At 41.6% G+C, this 22,375-nt stretch overlaps 2 protein-coding genes across 6 annotated transcripts in view; both read right to left on the bottom strand.

Moving 5' to 3' along the window:
* The window catches only part of ppfia2 (PTPRF interacting protein alpha 2), a 212,045-nt gene that overhangs the window by 144,761 nt on the left and 44,909 nt on the right, over positions 1-22,375 (bottom strand). The gene's annotated exons all lie outside the window — the stretch shown is intronic.
* LOC133424059 (protein-L-isoaspartate(D-aspartate) O-methyltransferase-like) lies at positions 3,371-4,359 on the bottom strand. The gene has a single exon (XM_061714450.1). The coding sequence runs from the start codon at positions 4,354-4,356 to the stop codon at positions 3,607-3,609; it is 750 nt and encodes a 249-aa protein (XP_061570434.1). The 5' UTR covers positions 4,357-4,359; the 3' UTR covers positions 3,371-3,606.

Genomic DNA, 22,375 nt, shown 5'->3' with positions numbered 1-22,375 from the left:
CCGGGTTTCTTTAGTATTTCATGTAGTCTTTTCCCCCATCCCTAATCTTCCTTTCCTTTGAGTACAGTAATAACATTAATTCTTTGCATTTTATTCCAGACCGGATTGATTAAGGTCTTCCTGCACTTGGTTGGATTTTCTTTTTCAAATCAGAAATTAGTCGTTTGAGATGATTCTTCCTCGTCCAGAATTCTTCATGCTGCTTACATCCCCAAGTATTGACCCACTCACTGCTAATGCTCCAGTTATGTCTAAAAATTGATTCCTTTGTTGTCCCTACAGTCATGTCATACAAAAGTAAAAGTGGAATCGTATCCAGCCACCTGTTTAATTCACAAAGAAACAACGAGTAATACCCCAGACCTGTCCATTTAAAAGCTTTGGATGCCTGGAAAAGAGGGTTGTCCGTACTGAATACAAATCATCAACTACGCTAATATCCCTTTAAATGATCAGCACTTTGCTTGGTGTCTCATTTCCTAAGTGTAGTTGAAGTAATCCTCAGGTGGGTATCCTCTTTGTGAGCTTCGCTACTCCAAATGGCTTCGTTGCAGCACCTGGCATTCCCTCATCCTCCAGCCAAATTAACAACGCTGCTCTTCCTCCAGAGCTGGGTGCTGTTTATCTGAGAGCATCTTCTCAGCCTCTTGCACTGTAAAACCTAACAGTACATCTTAATAACAGAAGTAAGTTGAAATAACTTAAACTTTGGAAAAAGTTGTGGTCACTCATTGCCATCAGTTAAGATAACTCAAAAATGAATTAAATAAATGTTTGAAGCTGGTATAAGATGTCTGTGTTTGTATTGTGTTAAAGCAACTTAAAGTTGAGTTATTTAAGTTATGACAACTAAAATGGTTTAAGGGAATCGGTTTCCTAAAATGAATTGAGGAGCTAGACGTTGTGACCACTAGAATGTGATCATTTAATTCAGAGGAATAAAACTGAGTAACTTGAACTTAAGTGCTAACATTTATGTAAAGAAGATTCAATTAAGTTAGTCTGGCTTGATGCAAATTAATACATTCAACACTTTTTAAATAAGTCTGAAGGAAATACTACATATGAGTGTATAATACGTATTACTTTTAAGTTCAGTTTACTGAATGAAATGGTACTATCAAATTTATTTAACCAAGTTACCTTAACAATAAATATTATATTTGAGTTACTTGAACCTCAATGGAATTTTTTTACACTTGAATTGTTTGAGTTAATAAACTTAAATGGTTTTAGGCAATCGGTTTCCTCAAACAGTTTGAGTTCAACTAACTTATCAGGTTTTACAGTGTGCCTCACTGGATCATTAATGTCATGTTGTTGTTGTTTTTGTTGTTGGAGTTTCTTTGTGGACCATAATATATCAGAATCATTCACTAAGTACGTAGACACATACAAGGAAGTCTTTGTCGGCAGTTGTTGTTGTCTAGTTAATGAAATGTAATTATTTAATAAAGAAAAAAGCGGGAAATAGAGGGGAGGGGTCATAAATGCAATAATATACATAGATACTACTGTATATTGGCACAGAGTAGTCCAAACCTAGTGCCAGTAAAAGGTTTTGGGGTGAGTAGGGAGAAGAAACTGCTCAGGTGCATGTTTTTTCTGAGCTGCCTGCAAGATGGGGACAGTTAAAAAGACTGGGGTGAGGCGGGGCCAGTCCAAAGTTTGTTGAAACAATCTCTGGTAGAAAGCCAATCTGATCTGAATTCTGCTTTATAGGGCAGTGCTACATAAAAAAAGAAAGTAAAGTGACCGGTTAATGTAGACAGATTAACAGTGTTGTAACAGCTGTATGCTGCTTTTGTTTTTTTTCTGTTTTAACTGTAACTATGTTTTTCCCATCATTCCTCACCAGGGGAAACCGCTTGAGTTATCTTGTTCCCCAGCACCCTCTCCTCATCAAATTCACCAAAAAAAGTGCTATGCAACATACAGTACAATTAGGATTTTATAGAAGGTACCCAATTTGGCCACAAGATTGCAGTATTGTACAAGCAAAGAAAGATTTACTTCCTCCGTGGTTTCCTCATGAGTCGGTGCTTCTTAGGTGTGCTTGACTTTATTAGTTGGCGTAGATAACTAACTTTAATTTAAAAAAATATATATTTTGGTGACAAGCAAACAGTTTGAGAAGCAAGAAATGCCGTTCATGTGCTGTGTTCAACAACTACAACTCTCAAGAAGACGCTTACTCTTCAGTGTGTCCCTCTTCACTTATTGTTATGTTTTTCAAGCCCTGTGGTGCTAATTAATGACACATAGGCCAAACCAAAAAAAGAGTTTTCATCCAGGAGACACAGTAGTCTGCGCTGCATCGTCCCTCCTCTACAATCAACAGACAGCAGTCACCGAAAAGCTTCGTGTCAGCCATCAGACTGAAGTGTCCTTCTGCAGCTAAACACAAATATATGTGCTGCTCTACAGGAGGCAGATATGATCCCTAACAGCAGGGCCGTCTGCACCCGGCGCCTGCAATCATAAATGTTTAAAACAGGACCTGCAAAATGAGCTGGAGAAATGACGTGGTGATGAGCAGGGTGTGAGTAGTAGGTGCTGATGTGCTTTTTTTGTTCAGAGAATAAATTATTCTCAACTTTTTGATATATCATGTTTGATGAACCAAATGACAAAGTGTAGGCTATCGTTCTAAATCAACCCACAGGTTTCCGGTGAAGGTGCGACGGGTCACACCTAACAGTAAGAAGGTTTAAATCTCAGCTGGGGGCCTTCAGGAGGGTCCAGAAACGTACATGTTGGGATGTGCACATCGTCTCCCTCTCTAATAAATGCTTTTATTTATTTATTTATTTTTTATTTAATTTTTTTTTCCTCACAATTCACAATTTATTATTTCATAAATTATTTTTGCGCACATTTGTTTATTTTGGCATATGTTTATTTAGTTTGTTCCTGAAGTCCAGCATAATTAAAATTACCCTAACCCTTTCAGTAATGATAACAGTACAGTGTTTATTTAGTGGGCTTAATTAATAAATTTGATTACACATATAACAATATTTGAATATTTTCAAACCTTTCAGTTATTGGCACATCTTTCCCTAGTGTCAAACAGAAAATATTCTTCAAATACATTAGATGATCTAAGTAAGAATTATACTTACTGTAATATATTACTTTATTTAATTAGCTAAACTTATATTAAAATTTCATGGCTTATATTTGAGCTCATCTTTATGTTACTCAAGTTGTAACCAAAACATTCCCATCAGATTATATTAAACATTTAAACTCAGTTCAATTTCCAATAAACATACACAACAATACATACTGTTCCTTTACTGTCCTTTCTAAAGTCATTAGAAAATAGCACTTCTAACAAAATGCTGTTTTTCATCCACCATCCACACCACCAACATGGTAATCAGTGGACAGGTTCCCACTTCATCAGCTACTCATTTTAGGTTTCTTGGAAGACAATCTGTTCAGGCAAACAGAGCAAAACCCTCCTCGTGTGTTGCTAGGTATCAACTCTGTGGAGCAGCATCTGGTAAAGATTGAACCTCAGTGAGATTGTGGGGAGCTCTACGGTACGTCAGAGACACAGCACCATCGCCATCTTCTGCAGGGGCAATCACACTGCAGTCAGAGCTCACCTCCCGACCACTGGTGCCTCTTGTCAGTCAGGGGGACATAAATCACTCCCATTAACGCTTTCTTCAGGAAAGTTCCATCACTCTGCCGATCGTATTGTTCTAGCACCTGACTGCCACCTTCGGGGCCCACTGGGAGAACCAGACGCCCGCCTGCTTTCAGCTGTTCCAGCAGAGACTTGGGAACAGAAGCTGCAGCTGCACCAACATGAATGGCATCATACGGCGCTCCTTCCAGATAACCATGTCTTCCATCTCCCACCACAAGTTTGATGCGTCCAGAAGAAAGCAGCTCAGGGTCCTCGGCGTGCACATTTTTTCTTGACATTTGAACCAGTTCATCAATGTGTTCAATCCCAACTACTCTACCACTGGGTCCTGTCATTCTTGCAAAGCAGGCAGTTAGATATCCACTTCCTGAACCTACATCCAGTGCAGACGCAGCTTCAGTTAGTTTGTCACTTAACAGCTCCAAAGCATGTGCATGCATGTGTGGTGCACTGACGGTTGCCCTGTAGCCTATGTTCTGCGGAGAGTCCGCATACGGATAGTCTCTAGAGTAAAGTCCTCTGTCAGTGTCCAGCATGGCATCAAACACTCTGTCGTTACGGATCACGCCATGATCCCTCAGTCTGCCGATGAGCTCTGCGTGCGTTTTGCCGCTGGACATCCACGCCATGGTGCGGGACAGCAGCACACCCATGGGGACTGCCACTGCTGCCAGGCGCAGCACTGCTCGCATGTCCCGTAGCATGTCCAGTTTGTCAGCTTCATTGTGGCTCTGTTCTAGCTGTCTCTCCAAGTCTGCAACCCTGAACTCCAGGCATTGAATGACTTCCAGCTTCTGCTGAGCTTCAGTTTGCAGTTGGGTTCCCAGCCCTGCCACCCTTTGGTCCGTTTGTATTTCCTGCAAAGTTTCTACATCTCTCTTTTTGCAGAGTCTCCGTTTGTAGCTTCAACCGAAGGTTGGATGAGTTCTCAGGCACCCGGTCGGGAGAGACTGAATCTCTGTCTCCAAAGCTCCGAACAGTCACAGAGTTCTGACTCATCTCCATGTCCTCCGATGGCTCCTCAGGAATCCCCCAGTGAAAATCAAAGTACTCATCATCTTCACCAAAACAGGAGTGGTCTGCTTTCCTCTTTCGACTGAAGGATCAGAGCTGTCATCACAGGCAGAAGGATGGGCGAGTCTGAGCATCTTCCCTCCCCAAGTCACCCTACGTTTGGGCAGCCTTTGGACAGGGACCAAATTTGAACTAGTGACCAGAAGTTCTGTCAGATTTCTGATCCTGTCTTGCTGTTCTCTCTGGAGTTGATCTTTTTCTTGGAGCAGCTGGGAGAGAACCCCCTTCTCTGCGGCTGTCGTCTGTGTGACTGAAGAAACCTCTTGAAGTCGCCGCTTCAAGTCTACGATCTCTTTGTGATACCTTTTGAGCAATGCTCCGTCATCCAACATCTCTGTCACATGAAGGTCATTCTTCATTTTCTTTGCAGTGCTTGCAAACTGAAGGGTGCTGAGGGTCTCATCTACAGAGGCAGCAGTGATGGTGCAGATGATGACTGTTTTAGCATCCCCACCCAAGGAGTTCTGCAGGATACGCGTTAGCTTGCTGTCTCGGTAGTTGGTAAAACCCTTCTGGTTTTAATCAGTTAGTTTCTTGATGACCTGGCCGAGTATGAACAAACTTCGATAGATATTGCAGCCTTCTTTGAAACGTGTACCTTCAGGTCCTGTCTGATCCAGCAAGATCCACCAAGTTTAAATGGGAAACAATAACGGCTCCATCAGCATTTTCACCAGACGCTGGGTCACTCTGTTCTCTGCTCTCCAGAATCATACGAAATATGGTGTGTGAGCGGCTGCTTCGTTGGTTCATTTTTGACTTTCTGTAGTAATACTTATTAAGTAATGCTTTTACAAAAGAAGGAAGCTAAATACTTCAAATGTTGATCTTGATTGAAACGTCCTCCCCGATGCTCAAACTGCACACAACCACTGACCACTCAAACGTCTTCCCTCTGAATATCGATGAAGCATGAAATAGCTTTCATCTGTGAGTCATTCCATCGCCGTGGTTACTACAAAGCAAGGACCAGACATTTTGGGATGAGGAGATGTACCTGCGGACCCACCAGGCCAATCAACCCCCCCCCCCTCCCCCCAAGAGCTGGGTTTAGTGGAATGTAGCTGACCTTAAACATAGATTTGGAGGAGTGAACATGAAACACACTGTTAATGACACAGAAAAAATGAAAAAAAAACTCATTCAGATCCGACTCGTGAGTCGAGACGAGACTCAGCCAGATGCTGCTCGACTATGAAGTTTTATTAACCAGTAAACGTGGTTAAAGGAGCTGTTTCACAGCTACAAAACAGCAGGAGCACTAATCTCTCTTCTGAGAGGAACACTTAGGTTTTCTTGAAGTGGGGTTGTGTAAAAAAGGACTTATGGGTAGTTTTACTTGCACTAGACAGCCATCACATCGCATTTCCAACACGGCATCCAACTGAGAGGTTCTTGAGGTTTCACTCCTTCTCTTTGGCCGTCCACAAGGGAAGCTCGGTGTAGGAATTAGAGCGGTTGTTGTGACAACCAACTACTCATGAGTACTTAGAAGTAAATAAATAAATAAATCCCTTAAAAATGGGTGAAGTTGGTCCAAATATCAGATGAGGATACAAACTCCAACCGTTCCAGCAGGACTTAAAGATGAGCCGGTGATCAGACGCGGAAAATGAAAGACGTGGTTGCATGACCGCCGTAAGATGAACATCTCTTAAATATGTCTACTCTGTCACATGCAGCTTTTTAACATGTAACCAGTTCGGATCAGGTGTGTCGCATCATGAAACCTTAATCTTACTTGTTAATATGGGGCTTCGGTCCTGCATGTATCGCAGATAAATACACGTGTATGGCCAGTTCATAACCGACCCTGGTATAAAACCCCTCCATGACGTCACAGAAAGGCGGCATCGGAGGTTCGGCTATGTGACGTCTGGAGACGCTACAGGGATGAGCGAAGCTGAAAAAGTTATTCACCTGTGAAGCAGCAGGCGGTGATTCGAGCACAGGAGACAGTGCACGAGAAGAAAGAGCAGAACATATACGATCAAGTCAACTTTGCATGCTGAACAATATAAAACTTGCATAAGGTTGATGTAATTGAGCAGTTTTATGAACATACAACTGTACAAAATAAATCAAAAGGAGGTAAATACCGTATTTTCTGGACTATAAGCCACTACTTTTTTTCATAGGTTTTGCACCATGCGGCTTATACAAAGGTGCAGCTATTCTGTGGATTTTTCTTCCACCTCTCGGAGCGCTCTAACCGGAATTAGAATCAAAACTAAGACAAAATAAATGCAAAGAAGAATACGCTACATCTTCTTTAGCAGATAGAAGTAGGTAGAAGCAGATTTCAAACAGATAAATAGATAAATAAATACTGGTTATTTTCTCTTGGTTCTGTCCCGTTTTAATCAGCAAAGTTGCTGCCGTATTAAAAGACACTGTTAGGAAAGGATCTATTTAGGTACATACATGTACATCATTTACAGTTCAAAATCCTTCTGTACATGTAGTAAATATCTAATCTAACAACATAAATATCTGCGGCTTGCATATCTTTTCTTTTTTAAATAGAGCGGCTTGTATGCAGGTGCGGCTTGTATATCTTTTTTTAATTACCGTATTTTCTGGACTATAAGCCGCACCCGCTCCATTTAAAAAAAAAAAACAATAAAAAAAGATATATTATTATTGTTTTTTTTTAAATCGATATAAACGATATTGTCTCGTACCATATCGCGTTTGAAAATATATCGATATATATTAAAATCTCGATATATCACCCAGCCCTAATAAATGGGGAAGTGTGTCCAAACTTTTGATCTGTACTGTATACATATACACACACACACACACACACACACACACACACACATACATATATACCGTATTTTCTGGACTATAAGCCGCACCTGTATATAAGCCGCATCCGCTCTATTTAAAAAAAAAAGATCTGCAAGCCGCAGATATTTATGTTGTTAGATTAGATATTTACTACATGTACAGAAGGATTTTGAACTGTAAATGATGTACATGTTTGTACCTAAAAAGATCCTTTCCTAACAGTGTCTTTTAACACGGCAGCAACTTTGCTGATTAAAACGGGACAGAACCAAGAGAAAATAACCGGTATTTATTTATCTGTTTGAAATCTGCTTCTACCTACTTCTATCTGCTAAAGAAAAAGTAGCGTATTCTTCTTGGCATTTATTTTGTCTTAGTTTTTATTCTAATTCCGGTTAGCTCTCCTAGCGGTGGAAGAAAAATCCACAGAATAGCCGCACCTTTGTATAAGCCGCATGGTTAAAAACCTATGAAAAAGGTAGCGGCTTATAGTCCAGAAAATACGGTACTTTTTTAAAAATAGAGCGGATGCGGCTTATATGCAGGTGCGGCTTATAGTCCAGAAAATACGGTAGTTGTTACTCATGTGTTTTAAAAGGTTTTGCATTGAACAAACTGCTGGTCACAAAAGGTCTGTCAGCAGGTTTCAACAAGCACGCACACGCTGCAGAAACAGGCGCACGGATAAAAGAAGTGACGAAGCATGCGTGAGTAAAGCTGTCGGCGTTTGTGAGTGTCAAACAAACACTTCAAAGAGTCTCTGCTGCCGAGAAGCTCCTGCGGCCCCCGACGGAGCCATATCTCCCTTCCTCTGCGTCTCTCCTCGTAGTTCCCCCCTCTGTTCTTTGAAGCCACGCAGGCATGTGAGTGAATCTTGTGAAGATCCGTTTTGTCATGAGGAAAAAAAAAAAGAAAAGAAAATGCTGCTACGGCCGAAGGCGTGCAGCCAGCACGGGGAGGATCAGCTGAGCGGTTGCTATGGATTCTTAGAAATAACATACAGGATAAAGCCGCTCAGCCCAGTCAGGATTCTTTCTTTTTTCTTGTCTTCTGTTTTGTCTACCAAAGCAGTCCCAGTGCAGACAACTGAACCCACACACACACACACACACACACACACACACACACACACACACACACACACACACACACACACACACACACACACACACACACACACACACACACACTTCTGTAAATTCAGGCCTTCTAAGTGCTTGTATGCGACGGTGGACAGAGCAGCGCGTCCACAGGGGACGGCGCGGAGTGGAGAGATGGAAAGGGATCGGGAGGACGGAGTCACCCAGCGGAAGAAGCACAAACCCAATTCACCTCTGAGGGCAAAAATCACGGGTGAACCGGCGTTTGTCACGCAACATCTGCCCTCCTCCTCCCCTCCTCCCTTGCTCTTGCTGTTTCAGCAACTCGGGGAAAAGACAATGTCCACTATATTCACTGCATGCACTTGCAGGAAAAACAGATCAAAAATATGAGTAGAATTAAAAAACAAAACAATGTTCTTTCCATTAACAAAATCCTTTAAAAAACATGTAGCTTTTACATCAGCAGTTAAATTCTTGCATCACTGCTACACATCTCATGCAGCTTTCTGAAGTCTTAAATTGTCTCTGCAACATGAAAATTAAAGCAGCTCCGAATCAGAATAAGAACAGGATTTATGCTAAAAAAAAAAGTCCTTTGTGGCCTCTGCTGAGTTGTAATCTTGACATAAGTTAGTCCTTCATAGAAAGAAGAGCTATGGCGAGTTTACCAAGACGTCTGCAACAACCTTGGACAAAATGTGAGAAATACAACAATAAATCTGCCCTATTTTATTCCCTTAAGCCCATAACGTCCTCAAGACTTTGGAAGTGACCTCTCCACAACTTCAAGACTACACGGAAAAGCTTTTAACTAATAGGAGACAGAACTTCACCTGACATTAAATAAGCAGGTGAAACTATTCATGGCATCATTTTCTTCACTTTTTGTTCCCGTCATGTTTCCCGGTTAGATCAACATACAGGAAATGGCATAAAGAGGCAGCCATGTCCCCATCTGTTTGTGCACAACTGTTATAAAGCCTTGTTTTGTCTTTCATTGAGGTGTTTTGGGGGCAAATGTTGAGGTTGGATCTGACCAAGAACCTATGGACCCCTGACAGAAACCCCCTGAGGCTCTGATGGACTGTTTGTGCCATTTCTTGGTCTAAATACCAAAGAAAACTTCAAATCGACAGGAAAAGGACAATGTCACGACTTGGAGAGGTAGGACCCAGATGCAGGAGAGAGAAAAGGTGGCAGGAGTTCAAGACAAAAGGTGTTTGTTAACTAAAAACACTGCTGAGCAGGATCCAACACAAAAACAAGAGCCCAAACATGACAACAACCAGCACAGAGAAAACAGGACAGACGAGCAGGGAGCAAAGGAGAGACACGTAGGACTTGATTGTTTACACCTGTGTCTCACAGGTGCAAACAATCAGGGCAGATGTACGGTGGCCGAGACCCGCCATTGCTGAAAATTAAAGAAACGCTGCAAATAAAAATAAACGCTTTGCAAATAAAAGAAACCCTGCAAATATAAAGAAACGCAGCTGCAAATTAAAAAAAAAAACGCAAATAAAAAAGCCACAACGGAAGTGAATTACCGGGGATTATCTTTGCTGATGCAACGGTGTTTTTTACGTGAGAGGAGAAGAAGAAGACGAAGAGGTCGTAAGTGAAAATGAAGAAATAAGAAGAGCGAGGAATAAGAAGAACAACGAACGAGAAAATAAGTGAAAAGGTTAGTGTTCAACGTCGCTACGTGTAATTTTTAATGTGCAACACCGGTGCATCGGCAAAAATAGTCCCCGGTAATTCACTTCCGTTGTGGCTTTTTTATTTGTGTCGTTTTTTTATTTTATTTGCCGCGGGGTTTGTTTTATTTGCAGCAGGGTTTTTTTAATATTTGCAGCGTATCTTTTATTTGCACCGGCATTTGTTTTTGTTTGCAGCGTTTATTTTATTTGCTGAGCGTTTATTTTATTTGCAGCGGCGTTTGTTTCTGTTTGCAGCGTTACTTTTATTTTCAGCAATGGCGGGTCTCGGCCACCGTACAGATGAGAACAAGGGAAGTCAAGCCAGAAATAAAAGGACACACAAGGACACAGACTTTCAAAATAAAACTGGAACGGATAAATCCAAAAACCGCAACATACAAACCCTTTTTCACATGTAAGTGAATTTGAAAGAGAACGTTTTAATTTATACGATGACAAGTAAATAGATACTATTTTAAACGGTTGTCCAACACAACGGCAGAAGGCAAAGAAAAAAGCCTTTCCACATATGTCAAAGAACAAAAAAAATCTAAGTCATCAGTGGCTTTTACACATTTATTTTCAAGCTTTCCAAGAACTGTGATGAATGATGAAAGAAAAAGGCCGCCGTGCCAACTTCACGATGAGCATTTGCCTTGAAGCAAATTTAGCCGACTCAGACGTGACATGCTTGACTTCTTCAGCTGATGACCTCTATTTCTACTGTTCTGTCAGAGAAAGAGCTACACTAGTCTCTGTGGCGAATGTCTGCTCACATGTACATGTTTTTACAAGACAAGATACACTCTGCAGATGCGCCAATTAAACCCGGAGCAGGCGTTGCATATTTCAAGTCCATGCACAAACACAAATGTGGATTTGCCTCCACGCTGCAGCTGCTCTGCTTCCTTCTTTCCCTCCCTTTTCTCCCTCCTCTCATTACTCCTGCTCTTCTCAGAAATGTCAGCCTTCTCGGTGATACACTTCTTGTCATTTGCTGCACAACTTGGCATTTAAAGTCAGTGTGAGCGAATGCCTCGACTTCACAGGATGCAGAAGTTCATCTGACAGGTTTGAGGAGCCACTGAGGGTGCAATTTCAAAAGGTCAAAGGTCGCCGCAAATAAAACACACGAACCGGAGGTGAACTCAAAGCGTGACGGCGGTGAGTGCAGTTGCAGGTTTATCCGTCATGCATGAAATGTGTACTCTTCAGTCCAACCTGTCTGTGCATCTAAAGGCAGAAACACTAAAGTATTTTTACGGATCTTACAAAAATAGAAAATAAATAATATATTCACCAGTTCTATTTGTACTATTCGTTTATGGAGGGCCAAGACTTGACCCAGACAGCAGACAAGGATCTCATGCTCTATGTAGCAATACCCATTTTGACCACACGGAGGCATATGACTCTTCTTTGTTGTCAAGAGAGACACTGACGATGCTGACAATCAGGCTGGTCTGGGAACGCCGTGGGATTCCCCTGGATGAGCGGCAGGAAGTGGTCTGGGCTAACCTGGATGGATCCATAAAGCCTGTCAGTGTTTGCTGCAAACTTACAATTGTTAGTGTGGCTTTAACATCATTATCATTATGAGGATGCCAACATGCTGCAGACTTGAGCTCAAAAACCTTGCACGCTTGATATTTTGCAGAAGAGTGAAAGCATCAAAAACAGAATGAGAGGATGTGTCACGGTGGAAATCAGAAGGAGGAACCCAAAAGACGAACATGCAGGAAACACTGCGGAGAGGGCGGCTGCCTGGACTCGAGGGACTGAGAGGAATTGGGTTGGAATTACGATAACGCCTATGTCACTTTGATGTTTCCAGCGTCTCATACAACAGAAGCCAGACCAGAGAGGACATGGAGAGAAACTGTGAGTGATGAGTGGTATAAAAAGCATTTGCTTGGCTTTGGCTTGTTGTATAAACATGACATAAGACAGAGGCTAAAAATGTATGTTTCAGTGGCGACATGCAGCAGAAACGAGAGAAAAGTAATATGTCACCGAGGCCCAGACGGCGACATCAGTGTGTGAATATGAGGCTTGTGCATGTGTGACCCAGACGAGCACAGCCTCGTGCTTTGTGCTTCGCCCTTGTTGAAGGGAGAGACAAGATGGTGACATCACTTCTTGGCAGGCGGCTCCAGGGAGACCACGGTGCCTCGACCGGGGGGACACACGCTCGCCCAATCATCACATGAGCCACTGTTTCGTCATGTGCACGCGTGCGGGAGTCTGCGAACAGCTCAGTCAGCGCGCCTATCAAACAACCAACCTTTAATGTAGCGGAGAACCGTCCCAGTAGAAGAATTAAAGGGGAAATGTGAGCAAAAGAGAAACGGTTAAGGTCTAAGAGAAGGCGAGGTTTGACGGTGTCTTTGAGTGCGGGTAATAAATGGAAAGCCTGGTGAGTGTGTGAGTGTGTGTGTGTGTGTGTGTGTGTGTGAGAGAGAGATAAAAGTGCTGGCGGTAAGGTGAAAAGGATAAAGACAAAAGCCGAGTAAGAGAAGGGTAAAAGCAGGGGAAGTGGGGTCATCTGTGCTTTATGTAATTTGCAGGTCATTGTGAACTCTTTTATGACCATTTTTAAAAACTGACATTGATGACATTATGTTTGGACTCAAATTCTTATACTGCAGAAATTCGACCTGCAAAGATCTGTAAATGTTGGTTCGGTGCCGTCAGAACTGAATCGCTGGAGCAGAGGAGCGATTGTGCACGGACGCCAACGAACTAGTTAAACAAGCAAGAAGGCTTTTACCTAAACTTTGCATGCAATTGCATGCTGGGACGACTGAATGACAGAAACCTCCACCAGCTCAAAGCTTCTCAATGGTCTGCGTTCTGATTGTTCGTTTCTGTGTTGTGGACTGTCCTCTCACACAACGGAGGAGAATAGACGGTGAAGCAGCTTTGGAGACGGGCCACGTTGTGACTAGAGATGCACCGATCAGGATTTTGAGGGCCGATCACCGATCAACGATCAGTAAATCAGTATCTGCCGATCCCGATTTTGCCGATCACCGATCACAGCGAGAAATCCATAAATTCGTCAATATTGTTGTCTCATGTACACGACACTGACATGGTATTATTAGGTATAAAAATTAGGAGATGAGAAAGTATCATGAATTGACTGTTTTATTGCATGCTGAGGCAATGAGCAATATTTAGATTTAGATTTAGACTCGGCTTACAAAGAGTAAATCTACTTTACTAGCTTCAGCTTTCTTGTGGTAATAATTATGTACCACATGTGCAACAACACAGACAACAGCACGGGCGGCGTTTGTTGTTGTAAACGTCATCAGATCGGCCCGCTCTGAACTATTATTTTCCGATCTCCGATCAAAACCAATAGGGCCATCTCTAGTTGTGACAGACGAGCTCCCGCTCCATGAGCGAGTCGTCCTCAGTCAGATCCATCACTATCGATTACAGTTTGGATTAATTTTACATTCATGCATATGAGATGTAGCAAAGGTGTGATGTTACATTGGAGCCCTTGTAAGGCACAAGGGAATGATTTTGATTTAAAGGTTGCAGAGCCAAGAGTAAAACCAGAGGACTGAGCAACCTACGCACTCAAGATGACCCTGATAACAGTAGGATGCAGAACTATGTCGAGGGCAGTTTCTTCATTTTTATCTGTGTAGGACTATTACAGTCGCTTCCAGGCTGATGATGGTTAGAAACTAATAAAAAAAGAAAAATCTGAGACTTTTGGAAAAGTCCTTCAAGGGAGAAGGGTTAAAAAAAAAACTCATTCTACTTTATAATGATTTTATTATTGTAATTCATCTCTACATCTGACACAACTACAAACATCAATAAAAGGCATGTTTTAAAGTCCAGAAGGCCTCTAAACCTCACTTTTTTTTTAAAGCATGCTTTTCCCACATTTTTGGAGTACCTCTCTAGATCTAACACACATAGCGCATCTCTGTCCCCCTCCCCTTTGAACTGCCTCCACCCACAGGACTTCAGTTACACGACTTTAACTCGCCTCCAACTTTTGCAAAGTCACATTTTCTGTTCTTTGCTCAGCGTGGCACCAGAGATATAATAAAAATAAATAAATAAAAAGGTACTGTGAATTAGACAAATTCATTAGCGTTTGAAAACGCCCCTCGCCACGCAGCTCTGCGGCTGCCCGTTGACAACGATCCCACCGCCGATACGCCGCGAGTGTTTGCACGACGGACATTAGCTGTGTTTAAATCACATCATAGTGGACCGTCAGCCAGATCTACGCTGTCCGCTGCTGTTGTCACAAATACATAACGCTGCACATACTTGTTAACAATGAAAGCTCGTAACAGCTAGGCATGGACTACTCGGAGCGACGGCACACGGATGAAATGTAGATGTTTAGATGAGCCGTCGGGACTGAATATCTCATTTAGAAACTGCTAGATAGCTCTAGAGCTTGTTGTTAAAGCCAGAGACACTCATCCGCCAAGAAACAAGTATACCCATTACTTCTACAGAGATCTGGAAGGACATGTTTTTTGTGCCCAGTCCCGCTGTCTCTGGAGTGAAGTAATTTCTCTGGCCAACGATTTCTGATTGTGATGACTAGAACAAATCTTTTAACATTTAAATACTCTGAAATATCAATGTCTGTCTTGCAGCATGAAAAACAAAACGAAAACAAACAAAAAAGGCACCGGGGTCGTTGTGTCCTAACCCTTGTAGCGTTACGTGTTGACAAAGACAGAAATGCTATCAACTCTACTGTTTGACCTCAACCTTTCTTGTGTGATGTATTACTACTCCCCTAATGCAACTTTCACGTAACAGTAACGGGTAAAAGCACAAACGTTACCCAGCTGCGCTCAACGAACCTACTACTACTACTACTACTACTACTAATACTACTACTACTACTACTACTACTACTACTACTACTACTACTACTACTACTAATACTACTGCTACTGCTACTGCTACTACTACTACTACTGCTACTGCTACTGCTACTACTACTACTACTACTACTACTAATGCTACTGCTACTGCTACTGCTACTGCTACTGCTACTACTGCTACTGCTACTGCTACTGCTGCTACTGCTACTGCTGCTGCTGCTGCTGCTGCTGCTGCTGCTGCTACTGCTACTACTGCTACTGCTACTGCTACTGCTACTGCTACTGCTACTGCTACTACTACTACTACTACTACTACTACTAATACTAATACTAATACTAATGCTGCTGCTGCTGCTGCTGCTGCTGCTGCTGCTGCTGCTGCTGCTGCTGCTACTGCTACTGCTACTGCTACTGCTGCTGCTGCTGCTGCTGCTGCTGCTGCTGCTGCTACTGCTACTGCTACTGCTACTGCTACTGCTGCTACTGCTACTGCTACTGCTACTGCTACTGCTACTGCTACTGCTACTGCTACTACTACTACTACTACTACTACTACTACTACTACTACTACTACTACTAATACTACTGCTACTGCTACTGCTACTACTACTACTACTACTACTACTACTACTGCTACTGCTACTACTACTACTACTACTACTACTACTACTACTACTACTACTACTGCTACTGCTACTGCTACTACTACTACTGCTACTACTACTACTACTACTACTACTACTACTACTGCTACTACTACTACTGCTACTACTACTACTACTACTACTAATACTACTGCTACTACTACTGCTACTACTACTACTACTACTACTACTACTACTACTACTACTACTACTACTACTACTGCTACTACATTACTACTGCTACTGCTACTGCTACTACTACTACTGCTACTACTACTACTACTACTACTACTACTACTACTGCTACTACTACTACTGCTACTACTACTACTACTACTACTACTAATACTACTGCTACTACTACTGCTACTACTACTACTACTACTACTACTACTACTACTACTACTACTACTACTACTACTGCTACTACTACTACTACTACTACTACTACTACTGCTACTACTACTACTACTACTACTACTACTACTACTACTACTACTAATACTACTACTACTACTACTACTACTAATACTACTACAACTGTCATTTAGCATTTATCCAAAGAGATTTTTAGAGAACAACATAATCACATAGGAGTGTACAGCTATGGAGTAAGATAACTTCCAAAAAGATGTGTCCATGTTATAACTATTTGTATTCGTAATGATAAACATTTGTATGTAAATAAAAAAGTTGTACCCAAAACTACCTTGTTCTCTTATATAACATGAATTACTCCTATCTGGGATCTTAAAGTTCTTATTTTTGCCATCTTAGAAATTACATATATTATATTTGGTGCCTAACTGTTTCCCAAGTATATTAGTGCGTGTGTGAATAAATAAATGAGACGTAAAAGGTAAATTTCTTTGTAGAAAGGCGCTTTATGAAAATAAGTTAATTTACTCGTATTAGTTTACAGCACAGTCTTGAACATCCAATATCCAAAAGTTTTTCGACTCGTACCCATAAACTTGAATTCGTGTTCACAGTGAAGACTCGTAGTCGTAGAATTAGAGTTGTATTCTCAAGACTTTGCACTCACAGCTTTTAGATTCATACTCACATTAAAACAATCCTAACCCTAATAATTTATCAGACTGTGTGTGTGATAGCAGAATATTGGGTACAACTTTTTTTATTTACTGTCTAACATGACACCAAGATTCCTAGCAGAAAATATGGACACAAGTGTGGTGGAATCTAGCTGCACGCTTATCTGAAGACGTAAGGACTGACTGACGGGCTGGCCAGACAATAAGCTCAGTCTTGGACAGATTTAGCTGGCTCAAGTTATCTCGCCTGGTGCACCAACAGAGAGCTCTGCTAAACCACACATCACATCAACAACCGCAAAACAAGATCTCTGAGGTAAGTCTTCAAAAATAATAAGTGCGGAAAGAGGCTTGGAGCTTGGAGAGATGACATCACTTCAAAGTCCCTGTGTTTGTGAGGCAACTATTTTTAAACGACTGGCTCCAGACACGTCAGATGAGAGGAGTCCTGAACGAACGAGAGCTGCTGTCACCGTGACAATCTCACGTCACCCTGGGGACGGTTACATACATATTAATGAAAACACTCCTAAAAGTATAGTTCCGGTCCTCCAACTCCACTGGAACGGCTTTGAAAGCTTCATTTAACGCCATTCGGATAAAAGATGAGAGAGAACATTAAGATGTTATTCTCTTCAGCGCTTGTGAAAGTTGTAAAAGCTGCATGTCGTTCTGCATTCACAAGTATATTGTCTTATATATTAGGCAGCATTTCCCTAAGTGAGCCACCTACATTTATAATGAATAATCATCTCCTGTGTTTAAGAGGCGCCGTTTCTCTTCAAGGGCTTTCTGCTGTCCGAAGGTGTGGGTTTGCGAGCATCTCGGGTGATGACTCATCAATGATTCAGGCCATGAATATGGAAATGGTAAAGAGTTACATTCCTTGAGTATAAAATAATGCAGCTCATTTCCATCTTTGATGAAACCATCAAAGTGGGTTTTGGTCCTTGCCGCTCAGAGATGATGAAATGCTTCATTCACCCCTCAGATTTATCACTGATCAGTCATCAGTTCCACTGGAAATGACCTGCTTTTTTACATATGTGTGTATATGTGTGTATATGTGTGTATACTGTATGTGTGTATATATATATATATATATATATATATATATATATATATATATATATATATATATATATATATATATATATATATATATATATATATATATACACATACAGTACATATACATATACACACACACACACACACACACATATATATATATATATATATATATATATATATATATATATATACACATATACATGTACAGGACTGTCTCAGAAAATTAGAATATTGTGATAAAGTTCTTTATTTTCTGTAATGCAATTAAAAAAACAAAAATGTCATACATTCTGGATTCATTACAAATCAACTGAAATATTGCAAGCCTTTTATTATTTTAATATTGCTGATTATGGTTTACAGTTTAAGATTAAGATTCCCAGAATATTCTAATTTTTTGAGATAAGATATTTGAGTTTTCTTAATCTGTAAACCATAATCAGCAATATTAAAATAATAAAAAGCTTGCAATATTTCAGTTGATTTGTAATGAATCCAGTATGTATGACATTTTTGCATTACAGAAAATAAAGAACTTTATCACAATATTCTAATTTTCTGAGACAGTCCTGTATATATGTGTGTGTGAATATATACATATATAAATAAAAACACATACAAACACTTGCTCACTCAGAAATGTCTTTGAACATTTTATTTTTCCACTGTTGTACAACATAACTTCTAACTGTAATGGAATGAAAACTTAAAAGAAAAAATGAAGAAAAAAAATCCTGCACTGAGGCCGTCTCATTTTTATTCCAAAGCAATGAAAAGAAAAAGTCAATAGACTTTTATGCTTCTTGTAGCCAACGGCCTCCAGCCAGAAAGCTGTCAACCTCCACGCAGTAAAACTCTGACTGGAGGCAAATGTTCCTACTGCTCCACATAAACCTCAGATATCGGTCAGGAGAGTGTTTGTGGGAGTGGATGCTGTCTGATATCCATTAAAGTTACGTACTGTCGTGGAATCGTCAACGCCGAGCGTGAGCGCGAGACGTGAGCGGCGATGATAGGAGGCTGCGGGAAGAGTTACAGCCAGGATTAGCTTATGTCTGAGCACAGGCCTGTAAAAGTCTGACCCCAGAGTCATGGCAGCACATCACTCTTCCTGCAGCCTCCAGTCCTCGCTCGCTCTCAAACTCACTCCCCTTTCGTTCTGAGAGAGAAACGGTTCCCCCGTTACTCCTCACAGCATTCGTTTCTCTATTTGAATCCCGTATTTGATTGGTTTTCACCTCCTCCGTCCCCACATGTGGATGTGAATGGTGTTGCGGCTTCACAATGAGAGGAACTCATCAATATGGAGCTGACGTCGAGGGCCAAATATAGCCGCATCGCAGCCGCAGAGATATCTGTCATAACAACTGCACGTCATGCTCAATGACAAAATGAGAACATAATTAATCATAATAAGGATTGTATTCTTAGACAGCAGCTTCTGTTGATGTAGCATGATTACAGTTTTGTATTAATCGGAAAAAAAATGCATTATGAGTATTTTTTTTCACATGGCATCCAAAAATTATTATTTTAAAAAGAAGATAAGACATAAAATAACATATTTTGGAGGCTGACTTAGGTCTTAGACTTAGACGTTTGTGAGATGCTTTGGTACAAATGTCCAAACCACCCTTTCCATCATGTCTCAGCAGCTTTACCGTAATTGTTATAATATCACGCCGTGCATTTCCAAGGGACGGCACATGCACCCTGATCTGGGCAGAGCTGGATAATCGCATTCTGATTGGGTCTGTGATGTCACAATGTCTGGAAAATTCAAACCTCTCACCCAAAGACATAATTTTTAGCCTCCCGCAGCCTCCGACGAGGCCACAGGGATAATAAAATATATGCTCTCAAGCAAAGACATTAAAAAAATGCATGGATAAAATATGATGTTAAATAGCCAGTGCCTACAGGTGCCGCACAGTGGCCACAGCAGGGTAAATAATTGGATTTTCCAGTTTGGCTGATAGAAAGATAAAATCAATTCAGGCTGAAAGTAATGCATGTGTAATAGTGGCATCATGGCCCAGCCTTCCAAATATCCTGTCATCGAACAGCGGCGACTGGCATTACAATACAAAGCCACAAGACTGTGAAGGAGTCAATTATTATCTTGAAATATGTCAACACTCCCACTAAAACGGACGCAAAGGCTGATTAATCAAAATTTTAGGGGGACGTGCGACGAAGCTTCGAATCCATCAGCATTTTTACACAACTAATGCAGTCAGAGAGGGAAGCAGATTGCTCTCAGATTGGCCAATCACGATGGTAATTAGCTGCATTAGATGTTTCATCTGCGAAGCAGAGTCAAAGGCAACAGTGGAAAACGAGCTGCTGATAATCTGTATTCCGGAGGCATTTCCAGCGGAGGGAAAGACGATATACACAGTCCTGAAGCGTCAGATAAAAAGGCTTTAATGGAGTCCGGTTTCCAGTCCCCCTGAAGCAAACAGTGTTTTAAAAGCCCCCATAAAGCATGAGACCTGTGATTCTCACATGCTGCAGCGGTCCGGCGACGGTCCACCAGTTGGACCGGAACCACCACGGCCTCAGTCAAACGCTGCGTCGCGGAAAACAACGGAAAACATTTCCCTATAAAAGAGACACAATGCGAGTAATTGTCTTTCTGCAGCACGGTGCCACGACATCTTCTCTTCCGTGTAATGTGGACAGTCTTCAGACGCTGTTTGATAATAAAGGCAGTTTAGAGGACACCGTGCGATTGCAATTTTCCAGCATTTTCTAAAAGAGGCATGAATGGAGAAGCCATCCGCGGGAACTAACAGGGGTAAAACCTGCTTTGATTGGGCTCTCTGCATCTCTTCCTTCCTGCAGTCGAGAGGCTACGGAGGGGGTAAGCAGTGTGTCAACCTGCAGCTAATTTAGTCCGTAGAGTGTTTGCAGCTTTGAACCATCAGTTAAAATGTTCACAGCAGGATGTCTCCAAATACTCTCTCCAGGAGCTAGTGAGGGAACTGATGGGATGAAGCATAGTTTTTGAACAATGTTATGTTCCTTACAATCAAAGGAGCACTAGAACTGTCCTTTTCCTTTTGTTTAATTGTCTGTTTCATTCTGTCTGAGCGAGTGCTGGAGCACGACACCATTCCTGGTCTCTGGCACGACTGAAGAGGTGTGATTGGGTGTGGTTGCACATGTTTGAGGAGGAAGGTGTGCACGCAACAAGGGGCGACAGTAACTAGTGCTAATAATTTGATGACATTGCAGCGTCACCTGAAGATTAAAAGATTTGAAAGGGGGGATCTGGGAATAGAAACCTAAAAAAGAAAATAAATTCTAATCCAAGAAAAAATGCCAACCAAAACATTTAAACGAAAAGAAAAGAAACAAGTAAATTGCTACTTTGGATGTACAGATCGATATTTCTGCAGTTATTAAATTAAACCTTGACCTTGGTAGATACAGTCCTCTCTCACTGATGTTTTAATCCTGTTACTTGCTTGTACAAACCTGAGCATTAAAACAACTAATTAAGAGAACTAATGGCTAATTATTCAGCCTCAATTTGGATTCAAGTTCCTCTTAACGCCCTTTGAAGGAACTCTGCACACTGCAATGCCTGAAGTCAGCTGCTCCTCCATGGACCTTAAATGAGATACTGTATGCCTGATGTAGAGTCGTTGTCGATAAATCAACGGTTGAACAATCTCATTTATAACAGCTCAGGGTTTCGTCTGGTTATTTAATTCTGTGGGACTTGTGAGATTCTGTGCGGGAGACGCAGCAGCTTCAGCGCACGACGAGCCCCGCCGGATACCTGTGGTAGAAGCTGGCGAGGCAGCAGCTGGCGACGGCCGGCAGACGCCAATGGCTGCTCCGGGAACAAAGCGAGCAGCTGCTGGGGCGCTGGGTGGGTCGGCCCTGTCTTTGCAACAAGCCAGGCTATGATTATCCCAGTGCAAAACCAGGCCACGAAATGACGCCAACCAGACCAGCGATCTCACATTCAATGCTAATTAACCGCTGCCACCTGCAGCGGAGGCTGCCCAAGTAAAAACGGAAGATGGACACCTTATTGTGCTAAAGATAGCTCTGCTAAACCGAAAGTAAAACCATAAAAACGATCAATTTAAATGCACAAATGACTCAATTTGAAGTGTTTTATGTTCACTTCCATGCACTGAAACACACTTGTTACAGTTTAAAGACCTTTGAGAACCACCCGGAGTCACAATAGAGTCACAGCATCTTAATGAAAGCTAATCCTACCTTCAAGTAGCTTTTAGATCTATTTATATCCCTCCCACCGCCTCACTCCCAAACACCATTTGATAAAAGCTTTTTTTATTTTTGCCAAAATCCGAAAGTTCCCTGGCTTCCCGTCTGAACTCACATCCATGCAGATGCACAAC

Source organism: Cololabis saira, chromosome 23 (genome assembly GCF_033807715.1).
Source record: "Cololabis saira isolate AMF1-May2022 chromosome 23, fColSai1.1, whole genome shotgun sequence".
Classification (NCBI taxonomy): Eukaryota; Metazoa; Chordata; class Actinopteri; order Beloniformes; family Belonidae; genus Cololabis; species Cololabis saira.
Note: the sequence above shows the minus strand (reverse complement) of the source record. Positions and strands in the feature narration are given on the sequence as shown.

Bases quoted from the DNA above. Each gene is read 5' to 3' on its own strand.
- LOC133424059 (XM_061714450.1), bottom strand. From the start codon at position 4,356: ATGCGAGCAGTGCTGCGCCTGGCAGCAGTGGCAGTCCCCATGGGTGTG.